The sequence below is a fragment of the Trypanosoma melophagium genome (assembly GCF_022059095.1).
Source record: "Trypanosoma melophagium isolate St. Kilda chromosome Unknown ctg9segment0, whole genome shotgun sequence".
Classification (NCBI taxonomy): Eukaryota; Euglenozoa; class Kinetoplastea; order Trypanosomatida; family Trypanosomatidae; genus Trypanosoma; species Trypanosoma melophagium.
Window position 1 is genome coordinate 187582 of NW_027125194.1, and position 15119 is coordinate 202700.

Sequence of the window (15119 nt, forward strand, 5' to 3'; positions counted from 1 at the left end):
TAACTGGGGTAACGTAATAAACTCAAGTATTAATATTTGTTATTACTGTTGATTTTTTTTTAAATCATAAAACGCCATAACGGCTCAAACCAGAGGCGATAAATCATCGGTACTCCAATTTACGAATTCTATAAAGCACCATCCAACGTAAAAAATACACTTGTAGGAGAATTACCGAATTATGATGCTCAAGACGAAGGGAAACCACAGTACGAACAAGCCACAACTTCCATTTTTGAAAAGCGTCTCGACAAAGACGCCAATAAGCCTTACGTCCAATACGTCGAAGAGATTTGCAAATCCAAGTATATCGCCTCCATTTCATCAAAAATCTGTAAACAATATATTGAAGAGTAAGTCCTTCCAAATTACAGGCAATTATACGACGCGAGACAAACAAGATCCACCCTTGTAAAGTGTATCGAGTCAACGCTCGCTCAGCTGAATATCTAATGAATTTTAATTGTTCTAAGCAATAATTTCGATGCCTACGACGCATCCATATAAGGAAGTAGCGACGAATTAAGGAAAATAAATGAAAAGAAGATAAAGCTTCTACGTTTCGGCGAAGCATCTTTCGGTGTTTCACTATCATCCTCCAGCGTTCATACTCTCTTTTCACCATCCTACGTTCAGCTTCATAACGTACATTACGCAATGCTACTAATTGTACTAACTTCCTCTTCTGAAGTTGTGTGATTTTCTGCCATTTCTTTAAAAAACGATGAGCTAATAGTATAGACGTCTCTCTTGTTACACGACGTTCTAGAAACCGCAGCGCAGCCTTGCGAGATGCGAAGAGAACCCACTTGTAGAACACATGTAAGGCATAAGCAAAAAAAGCTCTTCGTCTTATATCATGAAGAACAACCAAAGCGTGACGTATTCGAGTAAAGCTAATCCATTTCTGTAGATATCGTCTCATCAACAACGATAACTCCCACACACGTTCGGCGCTTGTGTAAAAGTGTCGCTGTGGTGGTTTCGCCGATACTCCGTTGGCGGCCACAGTACTCGCCGGGCACCACCGCTGAGAGCGCATCTCGCGCCCTCTCTAGCGATGACCAACTAAAGGAATAGAGTAAAGGGGGAAAAAAAAATAGCGAATATATACCATATTACCATATTATATATATATATGTATATATATAGCTCAAAATGCCTGTAATTTCCAATTATAAAGAGAAGCGTACATTTTATTGTAATAAAATATAAACAAGATAAATCTGATACAAGATATTCTTATTTTTGTTTAAAGTATACATTACATCAGATATACTAAGCAAGCAATATTACAGGCCTATTTATTCGTTTTCACTTGTTTTCCTTTTTTGAATCTTTCTTCAATTAATACGGTGCTTTTTACGCATCCTAGGAGGTCGCCCTTCAAGGAAAGTAAGCACATTACACGCAGCAGTACAAATAGCATCGGCATTCAATACAAGTGACGATGTTCCTTTTGTCGTCTCGTTTGCAACTGCACAACACTCCACAAAGGATACCAAAGCAGAAACACTATCTAATGATTCCTTTGCGTCCTTCAAGACAACACTATTATCTATTTTTTTATTATCTTCACCCTTACCATTATTATTATTATCACCATCATCAGGAGAAGCAGCGGTCGGGGTGGCAGCATCAGTAACAGAAGAAGATCCATCATTATCGCTATCACTAGTTCGGGGGTTTACTGTCACTAATGTCTCCTCAAATGTCTTAACTTTTTCAGAGAGAACTAGAATGTATTGTGAAATTGCGTCACCTATTATATTACTTGCCCCACATAAAGATTGTGCAACAAGAGCATGAAGACATTTGAGATCTTTTGCATGACTAACAGCAGCGTTGCCATACTTACGACCACCTGTAGACTCCCCGGCTGAGATAAAATGTGAATAAAAGAAGGCCCAACGCTCAGCACTCAACAATGTCTGCGCACGCTTCTCGTAGACTGTGTGAGATGAAACATGCTGTGCGGCCACAACCTCGTTTTCATCCAATAGTTTCTGCAGCGCACCCACCGCACCATGCCGTTCAAATCTCGCTACTATTGTATTTAAATACGGACATGTAAGCCAAAATAGAGTTGCCCCTACAGCAGCGGAACGGCCATTACGACCAATCTTTCCAGCAGTTGAGCACAACACGGCGGCGCTGTTATGTTGCGTGCAGTGCGCCAACTGCACATCCGCCACACGGTAACTTTTCTGCTCTGCAGCCGCCTCAAAGGGACTCGGTCGCTTTGTTGGCTCCATACGCTGCATATCCGCCAACAATTGCAACAAGTTCTATTTATTTATGTTTTTTTTTTTTTGCCTTTTTTTTTACTTTTACTGTATCCTCTCCAATTAATCTCCCGCTCGTCCTAGGCCTAGCTAGGAGAAATTAAGAAAAGAAGAGGAATACAAAAATATATATTCTTGGCTTAAACAAACAAACAAGAAAAAAGAAAAACATACACATGTATATGGAAAGAAAGAGGGGGAGGGGGTGGATTATGCCTAGAGAGGAAATACACGACAAAATGCCCCAAAAGAAACAGGGATCTTGTCCGTAAGGTGCAAGATAGGGAAAGCATATACAAAAACAAAAAAAAAACAATAACAACAACTATACACATCCACCAGAAAAAGTGTTCTAGATCTTTCATATCATTTCTCTCATCCATAACAAAACACAGACAACATAATATGTATATTCCACAAGAGACATCATCACCTTTCCCTTTTTTTTTTCCTGCGTTCTCCCAACAACAGCTACGGAAGAAGTACACACGCTAATGATCAAATAGCAGTAGCACTTCTTTCTACTGTAAACCGTAGATTTTGTTAATTTCCTCAATTGTAAACTCTCGCTTTTTTGGTACTGCCAGACGTGACACATACTCTTTTATTTCCGAAGACTTTTTTAGAGTCACTTCCGGTCCGTGGAAGAGGTAACGTTTTCTGCTTTCGGTCATATTGGCTTCCTTTCGTACCAGTGTCTCTGTGTAAAGTCTTTCTGTGCAGCTGTGAACTTCGTCACTGGTTATTTTCCTCGGTGCCGTCCCTCCTTGAATACGAGTTTCTCTCTCCTCACCTGCTGCTTTCCGCCTTGCCATTTCCTGATCTACCTGCCGTGCGACGCTTCTCTCAATTGTCTCCTTTGGCAGATATTTTTTCTGTGCTGTTGGGTAAAATCGGGCTTCGAGTTTCTGGAGATTTTCTTGCTTTTGTTTCATTGAGTGATCGTGGAGCCGCACGGCAAGTCCCTCTTCCTGTTCCTTCGTCAGTCGCGTGGCTGTGGGGGAAGGACCGTCAGTTGTCTCCATTGTAAGAAAGACAACACCCGTCAACTGCCAAGAATGATAAAAAGAAGGAAAAAATAGAATTAAATAATAACAAAAGAAGTATAAATTACTACAGTGTGAAAAGGGGAAAACACAAATAATACATGAAAAGCAAAAAGCAGAACAATATATATATATATATATATATATATATATATATATATATTGAGAGAGAGAGAGAGAATGAAACTTGAAATGTATGTAGTAATAGAAAATAAAGTCCTGAACAAAAATTTAGGGACTAAATTGTACACCACCTTTCACCCGTTCCCAAGCGGCCAGTACCTCTTGATCACGTTGAAAGTAATTACTGAGAGGTTTGTGCCTCTTTCCATCCACATCTACCACACCGATGCGGCCCACACTAAAGGTAGGAGAGTCCATTTTCATAAAGAAGCCACCATTAGAATTTTTCAATTTTGTAAACTTTATGTTTTCGCAAGTTGTAATTGGTTTTCTTCCTTTTCCCTCCTCTTCATCTTCCTCCTCCTTCTTGATGGATAGTGTTGCCAAAACTGAGGCATCTTTGGCTGTTGTTGAAACATAAAAACGATTTACACACTCCTCCAAACTTAATGGTGGAATAAGATAGCTTGTATTCTCCATCTTATTACATTTAAGCTCTTGCGTTTGTTTTCCCCTATTGCTTTGACAAGTACAACTCATGTCTTTGAGTGAGGAAGTGTTTAAATTACTCACAATCCATCTCACACTTGACGTATCACAAGCCTTGCGCCAAGGATATAGAAGCTCAATATCAAGCACACTCCAGTCACATATGGTATCGGTGCCGTAAAGCTGTAAATTTGCCAAGATGGAGAACACCCCTGATTGATACAAAGCAGAAGCCAATAGATTAAGTTCACTCTCCTTAAGTCCACCTGGAAAATTTTCCAAATTAAAATATTTCAAGTTATTCGAGGGATTATTATTCAGATGCTTCAATGCAGCTGCTATAGATACTTCATCTCCCAAAAAAATTTGATTAGGACAATAGGTAGATTCAAAAAATATTGATGGTATTTTCCCATTATTTTGTCGTTCATATTTTAAGAATTGCATAAGTGAATAACGGCATTGACGCAGCTTTACAGGATGTATGTAATACTCTACATCATCTACAATAATACCCACCACTTGTGGACGTTTCCATATCCCTTTCGGTTTAATTTCAACAGTAAACCACCGTGTCTCATCTCTCTCCTCTAGTAGTAAAGATGGACTAATCGCAAAATCAGGAATAAGATGAGCATATACGGCAGTCAAACAATGTTCTGCAAGTGGGGGAAATGCAGATGCACAGCGGGCTCGTAACGATTCCGTTAATTTAATCTCATATTTAAATCCCACAAAATCCCGTAGCACGTGACGAGATGTAGTGCATTCAGAGATCATTACTTTGGTCAGCCGCAGTGCAAGATGAGAGCGTGGTGTGGGTAACTGCATTACATCGTATTGCGCCAACGCTTCATTTGCTTCTTCTTCAGTCAGTGCGAACACAACACTACAACCTCCCGCCCCGAGGTAGCGCATTCGCTCCAGCGTAAAACATGAAAACAAAAAAATAAAAATAGATTAATTACAAATAAACTGATTACAAGAGTAAAAAAAAGAAGCCATGACAAGGAGGAAGAGTCCAAAACAGAGAAAAATACATCTATCAGGTGCAAACAAAAAAACGAACAAAAATGAAAAATCTTAAAGAAATGATAATTAAATTTAATCTTTTTTTAGTATTTGATTCTTTTGTGCATTTTTTACAAGCGCCACATATGGCGCTGCCACGCTAGAGTTTCCGTGCGTTCTTCGGAGTAACTCTAATGTACGAAGAGTCTCTGCCCACGTCCATCCGGCACACATTTTCACTAATCGATCCTGTTGAGGCGGGGATTCTGAGAGTAATTCAATAGCCACACGCCACCGTTCGTCCCCAAGTTGTTGATCACTCCATAAAAGTACCTGCTCTGGTCGAGGACGTACAAAACGTCCCGTGTTTAGTAGAATTGTCATGGCATCTTCCTCACTCCGTAATGCAAAGACGAGAAGTGATCGTTCATAATCAGTTGGATGTTTTAAACTTTTAAAAAAATATAGTGCACTCTGAGAGTCACGTGTCTCCAGTGCAGCGCTTCGAAGCAAACGTGAAGTAATAAAAGCTGGAATAGGAAGTTGCAATACCCGACCTAATGATTGATAAATAAATCCAATAATCAATAATGCAGCAAGTTCACCTTCTTTACGTAGAGGCAAAGGAATACGCTTTCTACCTTCCCTTGCAAGAAATGAAAATTTAACATCTTCCACTGTTTGGTTAAAGATCCGACGGACAACAGACCATAGGGAATCATTTTTCCAGACTTCATCCGCAAAATGCTGTAAAATATTTTTCATGAATAAAACAAAAGGACGAAGATAATTCATATTAGTCTGGTATTCAGTAAAAACTAATGTTTGAAAACGTAAAAGAGCCTTCATTGCAGTTAAAATATCCTTATTTGCAACAGCTTCACTGTGAATAAGTACAGAATATAATAGTGGCGAGTATGGACAACATGCCACAACCTTTTTTACTGCATTTAAAGAGACAGATCGTTTTCCACAGACGAGGAGTGCCCAATATTCTTCTACAACCTCACCATTTTCTGCAAGATCACTAAGAGCTATTAGTGCTTGTTCCCATGATAATACTTGAAGGAGTCGCTGTAATCCATGTTCATCCACATCTAAAGAAGAAAAGGAAGATATATTAGCTGCACGCACAACGGAATGCATCGATTGAGAGGTTTTTAGCAAAGCACAGCATGCACCTAGAATACGTCGACGTAACTGAACCTGTTTTTGTATACGCAATCCCTTTCCTAGAGAAGTACAACTCTTAAGTTCATCTTGCGCAAGCCTAGTATCACCATGAAAAAGGTCTTGTACAAGAAGTACCCATCGACTTTCTAGATTATCCTTCCATAGAAGTTTTAATATTTTCATTGAAACTGGACGGGGAGTTACATACACAAGAGAAGTAAAGTTTTCAGGATATGGTCGATTTACGCGTTGAAAAAGTGAAATAGCACGTTCCCACTGTCCATTTAATATCAAACCATTCATACTGATTTCCAAAGCCTCACTATTTGCAGTAAGATGTTGAGTAGGAATTGAAAGTGCCATACGAGCCGTTATAGCAGCATCCATACGTTGAAATTGTTTTGCTGACCGGAGTACTGCAAGTGACAATTCATAACGATCAACAGCTTTCAGAGATATTTTTCCCATCGCGAAACAGCGTGCAATTTCTCGAAAAAATCTCTCTCCTATTAAATCCCCATGTTTTCGAAGACATTGTACAATCATGGCGCAAAGAGTATTACAATCCTCTCCCTTTGATATAACGTAATCAGAAGAAAGGAATTTTAAATAATCTTCTTCATGGTTAGATTCAATTTCAGAAATACTTAATGTTCCGAAATGATGCTGACGTAAAGCACGAGGAATCACCTGTATATAATATCGTTGTAATTTTTTATCTGCAGCAAGGCAAACAAGTTTAGAAAATTTTTCATTTTGAAACATAAAGCACTGTATCTCATCAGTATCTTCATTCCTTTCTTTTGTAGAAGAAATGTGATTGGTACGACATGCCAAAATTAGAGAACGCAATCGGGCATTATCCTTCACCTCCTGTAGCTGCGTCCAATCTCCATGTAAAGCAATTGCCAACTGTTCTTCAAAGGTTATACCACGCACTAAATGATGGGATATCTTAATGCGATAAACGGCTTCTTCGTACAATAATAATCCATGAGGCAGTGCAGCTCCTCGAGAGGCGTATGGTACCAGCGGTCCTGCAACATCATAGTAACGACAACCGCATAAAAATCCAATTGCTTGTTCCCATTCACCATTCTGTACATATTTATACGCTCTGCGAGTTAACGTTCCTGCGTACATGGATTCCGAAGCAGGGGCAATAGCATCTGCGTACAATTGCATACGTTGCGGATGTTTCTCAGGAATGGAAACAATAATAGGACGTATCACACTGTATGCATGTACACGGGTTGCAGCACAAAGTGATAATGCTGTTTCCCAACCCACAGAGTAAATGTAATCCTCCCTGGTGAGTAATGCCTGTGCGGATTCTGGTGAATTCCATCGCTCAAATGTTCGCAATGCACATAACCAGTTTGGTGCGTGCGTAATAGCATCCGCTACTTGTTGTGGTTTCATTGACTTTACTGTTGTTAATGCCAACTTCCATTGACTAATACGAAAGGCGTATGCCCAAAATAGCCGTTTAGCAGAAAGACGCACTTCACGTGTGGAATTCAATACTGAAAGGGCAACACCCCACTGACCTCGTTCTGCATGTAACATTGCATAAGCAAAGGCCAGTGTTTCTTTCTTCAATCGTGATATTACCTCCACGTTTGCCAAAGATAATATTTGACAACACTTAAGCGCTACTTCTGGTTGGCCCTTACCAAGTTTGTAACACTGCAACAATACTTGAGGAGTTACAGGTAGTACACCCCCAAGTTGTGGACGTTCTCTCACAGCAGCATACAATAAAGATGCAAACTGTACTATTGTGCGAGCCTCCAAAAGATGAGAATAAACATTTGAAAGATCCTCTTCAAAATTCCATAATTCTACCATGGAGTGCGGTAAACGGTGCCACGATTGCAAATCCTTAAAACCATCTTCCATAAACTTTCGCTGCGGAAGTGGAAGTGCCTGTAACTGGGCTTCCATTAGCATTAAGCAACTTGACCAATTCATTTTGTGTTTGTCCAGTGTTTTCCAAATTAGCATTGATTGAGTTCTTTTACCCAGAAGGGATTTATCTCGTCTATTCTCAGACGGTTGTGCTTCCTTCACTGTCTCCTGCATAAGTTGGAGTATTTCTTCTCTTGTTAATTCTTGTTTGCCATTAAGGCAAAGCTTCCACCGGTGAAGCAGATCTTTTCCCTGCCATAGGCGAATCGAACGGCGCATTCAGCATTCCAACTCTCTCTATCTCCCTCACTTCTTCTCTCCTTTTTCTCTTTTACACATACACGAACAGAGAGACACAAACGGAATGCTTCAACATAACGGAAAATGTGAAAAAAAAAGAACAAAAAGAAGAAGAATTTGAAACGATAAAACAAAAAAAAAATGGTTACAAGTAAAAATAAGCGAAAAGTTTCAATTACTCAGATTCTCTCAGTTCTTTTCTTTTTCTTTCTTCGCCAGACCATATGTCATTTCCTGTGTTTTGAAACACCTTACGACATAAATTCGTTTGGTTTCCAACGCCTAACAAACTGTGGATCTCTGTATTTCCATCCTTTAACTACTGGATCTGTCCAACACAGTGGTCTTGGGTTTTTGTCTCCGTGCGGGTGTACACTGTCCTCATAGAGCCATGCCTTTTCTAAGGGTGCGACACGCGTCTTCAGTTTACGCACAAAATGACGGTTTACTTCATCCTTTAAGAACCACCACATCAACATACATGGATCGCGCTCATACATATCGGTGAGACGAATACGATACTTCCCACCTGGGTAGGCTGTCTGCCACGTGATAGGCACACGTATCCACTCATCACCTACCATCACCACATCCTTAATGTTAACAATGATAACATGGTCCCCTGTTAACATTCCTGGTGTGAAGTCTGGTCGGTGTTGACCGGTTATGTACTGTGCAGCAACTGCCGCTACACGTGGCAGCTGCTCACCTGCAGCATCGAGAATCCACCAGCGCTCTCCCTCGCGGCACAACCACTGTTTTGACATCTCATTGTAAAGAGGTAAACCCTCCGGGTGATACTTGTGGCGGCGCAGCACACTCTTGAACGGTGCCGCCATAATCCTAGTTACCCGATGCATTTCCCCAATGAAAATTGTGGTGCCCCTAATCCACTATGCCACCTTATGAATCAAAGAAAAAATTAATAAAAAAATAATAAAAAAAGGGTATCGGAAAAGGAATATATACATATAAGTATATGAGCAAAAAAAAAACAGAAGGAGGGAAAACCCAAAGATATATATCATCCCCTTCCCCTATTATACGGTTCCGTTGTGCTCCAAAGAAGCGAGAAAAACAGAAGTCATTTGTTAATAATAATTAACCATCAAAATTCTTTTTTTTTTCGCTCCTTCTTTCTCTCTCTCGTCGACCCACTAAAGTAATCTTTCTTTCAAATAAAAAAAGAAAACACGTTAATGTCGACTTACTCTTCCTAAAGTTTCGCTATTCCAAACACTGCAAGTCTTCTCTCCTCCCAGAGTCCTGCTCATGTCTCCTGCAATCCGCCATATCTCGTGCCAGGTTAACTCCCACCCAAACACAACCCCCCTGTCTATGATGTCAAAAGAAATACTAAGCAGGGTGAATTTGAGAGAAAATATATATATATATATATATATATATATCCCTTATTGGATTACGTGGTGTACTGTCTATTCCTCGTATTCAGTTTTTGTCTTTTCAACCACATATGTTATTCATATATGAATAGAAAATCCAATTCTCTCTTCTCATCCACAATAAATGAAAAAGAAACATTGTTCACCTTTTATATTCTTATTCCTCTTACTTCACCCCAAACCCAGAGAGTGGTATAAGAAATGGAAATCATCTATCAAGCCTATTTTACTGCAAAAGGGAGGCAAATGCATTGATAATTTCATCATTTTGCTTTTTGAAGTAATCAACATTAGCCTCTTTTCCTTCCACAGGGTCTCGAAATTTCATCTCCGTAAGACCAGTGTAGACATGCGGTATCTTTTCACGAATGTAATTCCAGGTAATCTTGTGATCACCTGCAGACTCCGCCACAACACGTTGACCTTCTTCATAGAATGTAACGATATTTCGCAGCATCCAGCATGTTTTGTACAGTGGGCAATACTTATCATAGGGAGTAAAGGCATTTTGTTGTAGGAATTCCTCACGAATAAGTTTGGCAGTTTCCAGAATAATTTTGTCTGACTCAGAAAGAGAATCTTTACCGACAAGTTGCACAATTTCTTGAAGTTCTTCTTCACGTTGCAAAATTTCAGCAACAACAGAGCGAAGACGCATATAATCTGGATCAAATGTATTAAAAAATGGTTCAAGCACTTTTAGATACTTGGAGTACGAAATAAGCCAGTTTACTGATGGAAAGTGTTTTCTCTGTGCCAATCGTTTCTCCAGTCCCCAGAAGACTTGAACAATACCAAGTGTAGCAGAAGTTACAGGATCAGAAAAGTCACCACCTGGTGGAGAAACAGCACCAACAATAGTAACGGAACCCTCACGTTTTGGACCCCCAATACACGTAACACGACCGGCACGTTCATAAAAAGAAGCCAAACGGGCACTGAGGTAAGCTGGATAACCACCATCTGCAGGCATCTCAGCCAAACGTCCAGAAATTTCTCGAAGAGCTTCTGCCCATCGTGAAGTTGAATCTGCCATCATAGCAATATGTTTACCCATGTCACGGTAGTATTCAGCCAGAGTAATACCAGTATAAATGGAAGCTTCACGAGCTGCTACAGGCATATTAGAAGTATTAGCTACGAGGCATGTACGTTTCATAATAGATTCCTCACGACCGTCAATAATCGTAGTAAGAGTAGGGAACTCCATTAAAACTTCTGCCATTTCATTACCGCGTTCTCCACATCCCACGTAAATAACAGCATCACTGTTAGAATACTTCGATAGTGCCTGGCTAATAACAGTTTTACCGCAACCAAAAGCACCAGGAATAGCACAGGTACCTCCCTGAACAGAAGGAAATAAGGCATCCAATACACGTTGACCGGTAAGAAGTGGGTGCTTACCTGACTCTTTTGCTGCCACAGGACGCGGTGTTCGCACAGGCCAACGGTGCATAAGTTTAAGAAACTTCTTTTTACCATTGTGTTCCAGTTCAACAATTTCATCTTGTAGTGTATAATTACCTGAAGGTTGTACAGATGTGATACGTCCTTGTACATTCGGTGGGACCATGATGGAGTGATTGTACATGAGTGAGTTCTCCACTACTGTTCCAAGAACATCACCACCTGTAACAAGATCTCCAACTTTAACACATGGTTTAAAATCCCACTGTTTATGTTCATCAAGGGCCTTTACCTGAACACCCTTTGGAATAAACACATTTTCCACCATACGGTAAATAGTATCCAGTGGACGTTGAATTCCATCAAATATCTCGGACATAATACCAGGACCAAGTTCAAGTGAGAGAGGTTTACCAGTACAATAAACTGGATCGCCAACTGTGAGACCGCCTGTCTCCTCATACACCTGAATTGTCGCGGTGTCACCTTCAAGCCGAATAATTTCCCCCACAAGTCGAAAAGATCCTACCTGTACAAGTTCGTACATTGCGCTTCCACTCATATTTTCTGCAATAACAACGGGGCCGGATACAGCCTTCACGGAACCCATGCGATTCTCCGCCTCATACGGGTTATAATCACGTTTCATATCTTCTCAGTTAATTTGAGGAAACCAAGAAAATGATATACAGATGTATATTTTTCTTTTAATGTATATATACAGTAATAATACAATATTACTATTATTAGTATATCGCAAATAAAAAAAGAAATGTACGGTCCTGAATTTCTTACAAAGAAATACTATTCAAAAGAAGATGAAAGTGTGCAATAAGAGAAAAGAAAAAAAAAAGAAGGAAAAAGTTTTAGAGAACAGTACAATAAAAGAAGAAATTTTCTTTTTAAGTTTCCTTTTCCCCAAATTTGAGGTCAATAGAAAACACTGTACCACTCTACCTACTCAGCATTAAAAATGTTCTAGCAATGGGACTACATATGTCGGCGTCATAACAAACGAAACAAGAAAAAAACGCACGAAGAAACCCCGTCGAACATTGGAAGAATACTAAATGATATTATTTCTTTTTTTCTATTTTCCCATCCCCTAAGATTGGGTATTCTTTCCGCAAAAAAAAAAACGTACTATCAGTCAGCTTTAATTGCACCATATATTGTTCTCACAAAGAAGGCAGAAGCAAGAAAGCCCATGGTTCCCATCAGAATACCAATAAGAAGAGAAACTCCAGTTGTATACAAGCAGAAAAGTACCATTGAAAGAATCTGACGTATCTCGAGAACCGAAAAAAGATATACAAGACTGTACCCAAAGAAGTACAAACCACAGCTACCTGAAGAAAGAAAACTACCCCACCACCATTGATAATCCTCTTCAGAGAGCATAGTATACGTAACGACCACTGCAACTTCGGCACATATGAAGGCAATGACGGCTCCGATACCAACGAGGAATCCAAAATAGTGAAATGGTTCGCCTTTCCAAAATGATCCAAGAATGTAAACAACTTCCACAAAGGCAGCAGTAAAAGGGACGAGACCCCCTCCCAGTACGTACAGGCATCGTTTCTTAAGACTTCTCTCTGTAACAATACGTGGGATACTACCCACCTTAGTTGGGACAGATAATACTTCCGCATGAAAACCTGCAGAAAGACCCAAAAATGCGAGTGGTATAGGTACAGCAACCCACAATAAGAGAACTCCCACAAGTGTTCCAAATGGAAGTGCCGTACTGGCATGTTTTGTCCAACTTATAAAATTTGTAAAAAGATACCCCAGTAACAAAGATCCTGGAACCAGTGTAACTGCAGCAAAACCGTTCTTCCAACTTTGTTTACGGAAAAATTTTAGCATCCTTCCTGCCACGTATCCAGAAATGCAACTGGCAAAACAGAAAAATATAATAAGACTTGTCAATAAATTACCTCGCTGTGATGGATGTAAAACTCCCAAAAAGGCCAAAAGTACAGTTACAAAAGCCATCAATACCATTTGAGATCCTGTAGAAACAAAAGCAGTAAAAATTAGAGAATATGGAGGAGTTCGAAATACATCTCCACGTACCAGCTTCCATCCAGATTCTTCTTGGGCATCTTCAGAGATGTCAGCATCACCGTAAATAAGTAAATCTTTTCGGACGGTTCGTGTCAAAACAATCATGACAAGAATTCCCAAGAAACTCAGCAATGCAAGAGAATTTAAAATTGCCATCCAGTGACCTCTTTTTGTTGCAGAACGCCCCGCACGTGCGTAGAGATCCCATCTTGTCATAAGAATACTCTCATCATTATCCATTTCCCATGAAACAGAGTAAGAGTATGTAATATCTGTATCATCAGATGTAAAAGGTTCAGGTGTATCAGCTGGTACAGAAGTAGTAGGAGGACATCCAGTGCTACTCTTTACCGAGGATGGTGTCACGTAAAATCCTGTAATGGAGTAACCACCAGCATCAAAGGGAACGTATGTCACTGTAAAATGGAGATGATTATTTACTATTACCTTTGATAACATACTGGCCCTCTTTGATACACCAAGTCTATAACCAAGACGTGGACGTCTATTTACGCTGCTAAGACGAGACTTTTCCAGAAGTGGAAATCCAGCAAGAAACATATGAGCACGGTAATATTGATCAATGAGTTTTGAGAGCTTTTTCATATCCTTTTTGCCATAATTCACAGTGCACACAAATTGGCAAGAAATATTTTTTCCAACTGTAACAGAATACTCAGAAGGTAAGATACGATTTCCAAGAATAATCTCTCCGAGGTTTTCCTTTACTTGTTCATCATGCATACGCTGCTTATCAGGTTGACAGGTTTTCACCGAGTAAAAATCAAATGGTAGTAAACCCTTCTGAGAGGTTAGGGAATTTACAGTGATTGGGATCTCTGTACCAATTTGGTACGAAATAACAGAAGGCAAATTCCCAAATAGAGCGCATGACCCCTCACGTGCAGTGATAAGTAAGAAAAATAAGGTGAAAAGGCACGAAAGTAGACCAGGAAAACCTTGAGATTTTCTTCTCATACTCATTCTTTTTCTTTAAATAATTTTTTAGACTGAAAAACTTTACTCCAACAAGATAGCACAAATACACTAAGAGAGAAAGAAAGAAAAAAAAAAAGGGAGGAAAAGAAGGAAAAGGATAGACTGAGAGAAATTAGAAGAACCACACTCAATTATCAAAAAGCATCGTGTGCCTCTTTAATGCTTGGTATACAGTCACCCTAACCCCTAGAAACAAATAACAACAAAACAAAGAAAAAAAAAAATTGACACACCAGTGAGTACTGCACCTGTCTCCTACAAGTTCTAGTACGGGATCATTGCCTCGTAGTCAGCAGTGCGACGAGCAAGGACCTCAACGTTCTTCGGGCGCACAATACGGCCAGCACGGCTGCTCCTCTTTGGCTTTGGCAGTGGCTTGCCAGCCTTCTTCGCTGCCTGGAAGGCAACAAAGTCCTTCTGCTTCTGCTTGAACGCCTCCTGGCAGCGCGACTTGCGAACGTGCTCGAAGCGCACGCAGATGCGCTTGCGGATTGTGCGGTTGCGGACCGGCTTGTTCACAATAACGCCAACACCGCGGGGTGTGACGTTCCACACGATGCCGGTGCGGCCGTGGTAGTACTTGTGGGGCATGCCGGCACGCACGGCGGCGTCAGCCACAACATCGACGTAGTCGCCGACTTTGAAGTTTGTGAGGATGGTGCTCACGGAGGGCATACCGTGCTTGCGGAACTTCTTGGCGAAGAGGTGGCGGGTGCCACATTTGTAACCGTAGGAGTGAACCATCTTCGGCTATTCCTGTGTGTAACTACACATGGGTAAGGGTGTTTGAAAAGAAAAACATAGAGCGAGATCAAAGTAATGGTTGAAAGGTGTGTGCTCAAACATTCAAAGCAGGGAAATAACGTAATAAAGTACAGAAATAAGTATCTACAGAA

At 40.3% G+C, this 15119-nt stretch overlaps 9 protein-coding genes across 9 annotated transcripts; all 9 read right to left on the reverse strand.

Moving 5' to 3' along the window:
* Window positions 1-103: 103 nt before the first annotated feature.
* Window positions 104-1042, reverse strand: LSM04_006107 (uncharacterized protein; the record flags this gene model as incomplete). Its single annotated transcript, XM_067332715.1, has 1 exon — window positions 104-1042. The coding sequence occupies one exon, from the start codon at window positions 1040-1042 to the stop codon at window positions 104-106; it is 939 nt and encodes a 312-aa protein (XP_067185745.1).
* A 301-nt stretch (window positions 1043-1343) lies between these two features.
* On the reverse strand, window positions 1344-2264 carry LSM04_005662 (Protein of unknown function DUF501; the record flags this gene model as incomplete). Its single annotated transcript, XM_067332716.1, has 1 exon — window positions 1344-2264. The coding sequence occupies one exon, from the start codon at window positions 2262-2264 to the stop codon at window positions 1344-1346; it is 921 nt and encodes a 306-aa protein (XP_067185728.1).
* A 542-nt stretch (window positions 2265-2806) lies between these two features.
* Window positions 2807-3310, reverse strand: LSM04_009740 (uncharacterized protein; the record flags this gene model as incomplete). Its single annotated transcript, XM_067332718.1, has 1 exon — window positions 2807-3310. The coding sequence occupies one exon, from the start codon at window positions 3308-3310 to the stop codon at window positions 2807-2809; it is 504 nt and encodes a 167-aa protein (XP_067185927.1).
* Window positions 3311-3562: 252 nt separating this feature from the next.
* Window positions 3563-4861, reverse strand: LSM04_003012 (Inositol-pentakisphosphate 2-kinase; the record flags this gene model as incomplete). The annotated part of the gene is made up of 1 exon (XM_067332719.1): window positions 3563-4861. The coding sequence occupies one exon, from the start codon at window positions 4859-4861 to the stop codon at window positions 3563-3565; it is 1299 nt and encodes a 432-aa protein (XP_067185631.1).
* A 186-nt stretch (window positions 4862-5047) lies between these two features.
* On the reverse strand, window positions 5048-8317 carry LSM04_008994 (uncharacterized protein; the record flags this gene model as incomplete). The annotated part of the gene is made up of 1 exon (XM_067332720.1): window positions 5048-8317. One exon carries the CDS (start codon window positions 8315-8317, stop codon window positions 5048-5050), a length of 3270 nt encoding a protein of 1089 aa, XP_067185892.1.
* A 272-nt stretch (window positions 8318-8589) lies between these two features.
* LSM04_000435 (Ribosomal protein L13) lies at window positions 8590-9198 on the reverse strand (the record flags this gene model as incomplete). Its single annotated transcript, XM_067332721.1, has 1 exon — window positions 8590-9198. The coding sequence occupies one exon, from the start codon at window positions 9196-9198 to the stop codon at window positions 8590-8592; it is 609 nt and encodes a 202-aa protein (XP_067185505.1).
* A 769-nt stretch (window positions 9199-9967) lies between these two features.
* On the reverse strand, window positions 9968-11800 carry LSM04_008158 (ATPsynthase alpha/beta subunit; the record flags this gene model as incomplete). Its single annotated transcript, XM_067332722.1, has 1 exon — window positions 9968-11800. One exon carries the CDS (start codon window positions 11798-11800, stop codon window positions 9968-9970), a length of 1833 nt encoding a protein of 610 aa, XP_067185844.1.
* Window positions 11801-12297: 497 nt separating this feature from the next.
* LSM04_007744 (Nonaspanin (TM9SF)) lies at window positions 12298-14208 on the reverse strand (the record flags this gene model as incomplete). Its single annotated transcript, XM_067332723.1, has 1 exon — window positions 12298-14208. The coding sequence occupies one exon, from the start codon at window positions 14206-14208 to the stop codon at window positions 12298-12300; it is 1911 nt and encodes a 636-aa protein (XP_067185824.1).
* A 279-nt stretch (window positions 14209-14487) lies between these two features.
* Window positions 14488-14967, reverse strand: LSM04_007349 (Ribosomal protein L21e; the record flags this gene model as incomplete). Its single annotated transcript, XM_067332724.1, has 1 exon — window positions 14488-14967. One exon carries the CDS (start codon window positions 14965-14967, stop codon window positions 14488-14490), a length of 480 nt encoding a protein of 159 aa, XP_067185810.1.
* Window positions 14968-15119: the final 152 nt, after the last annotated feature.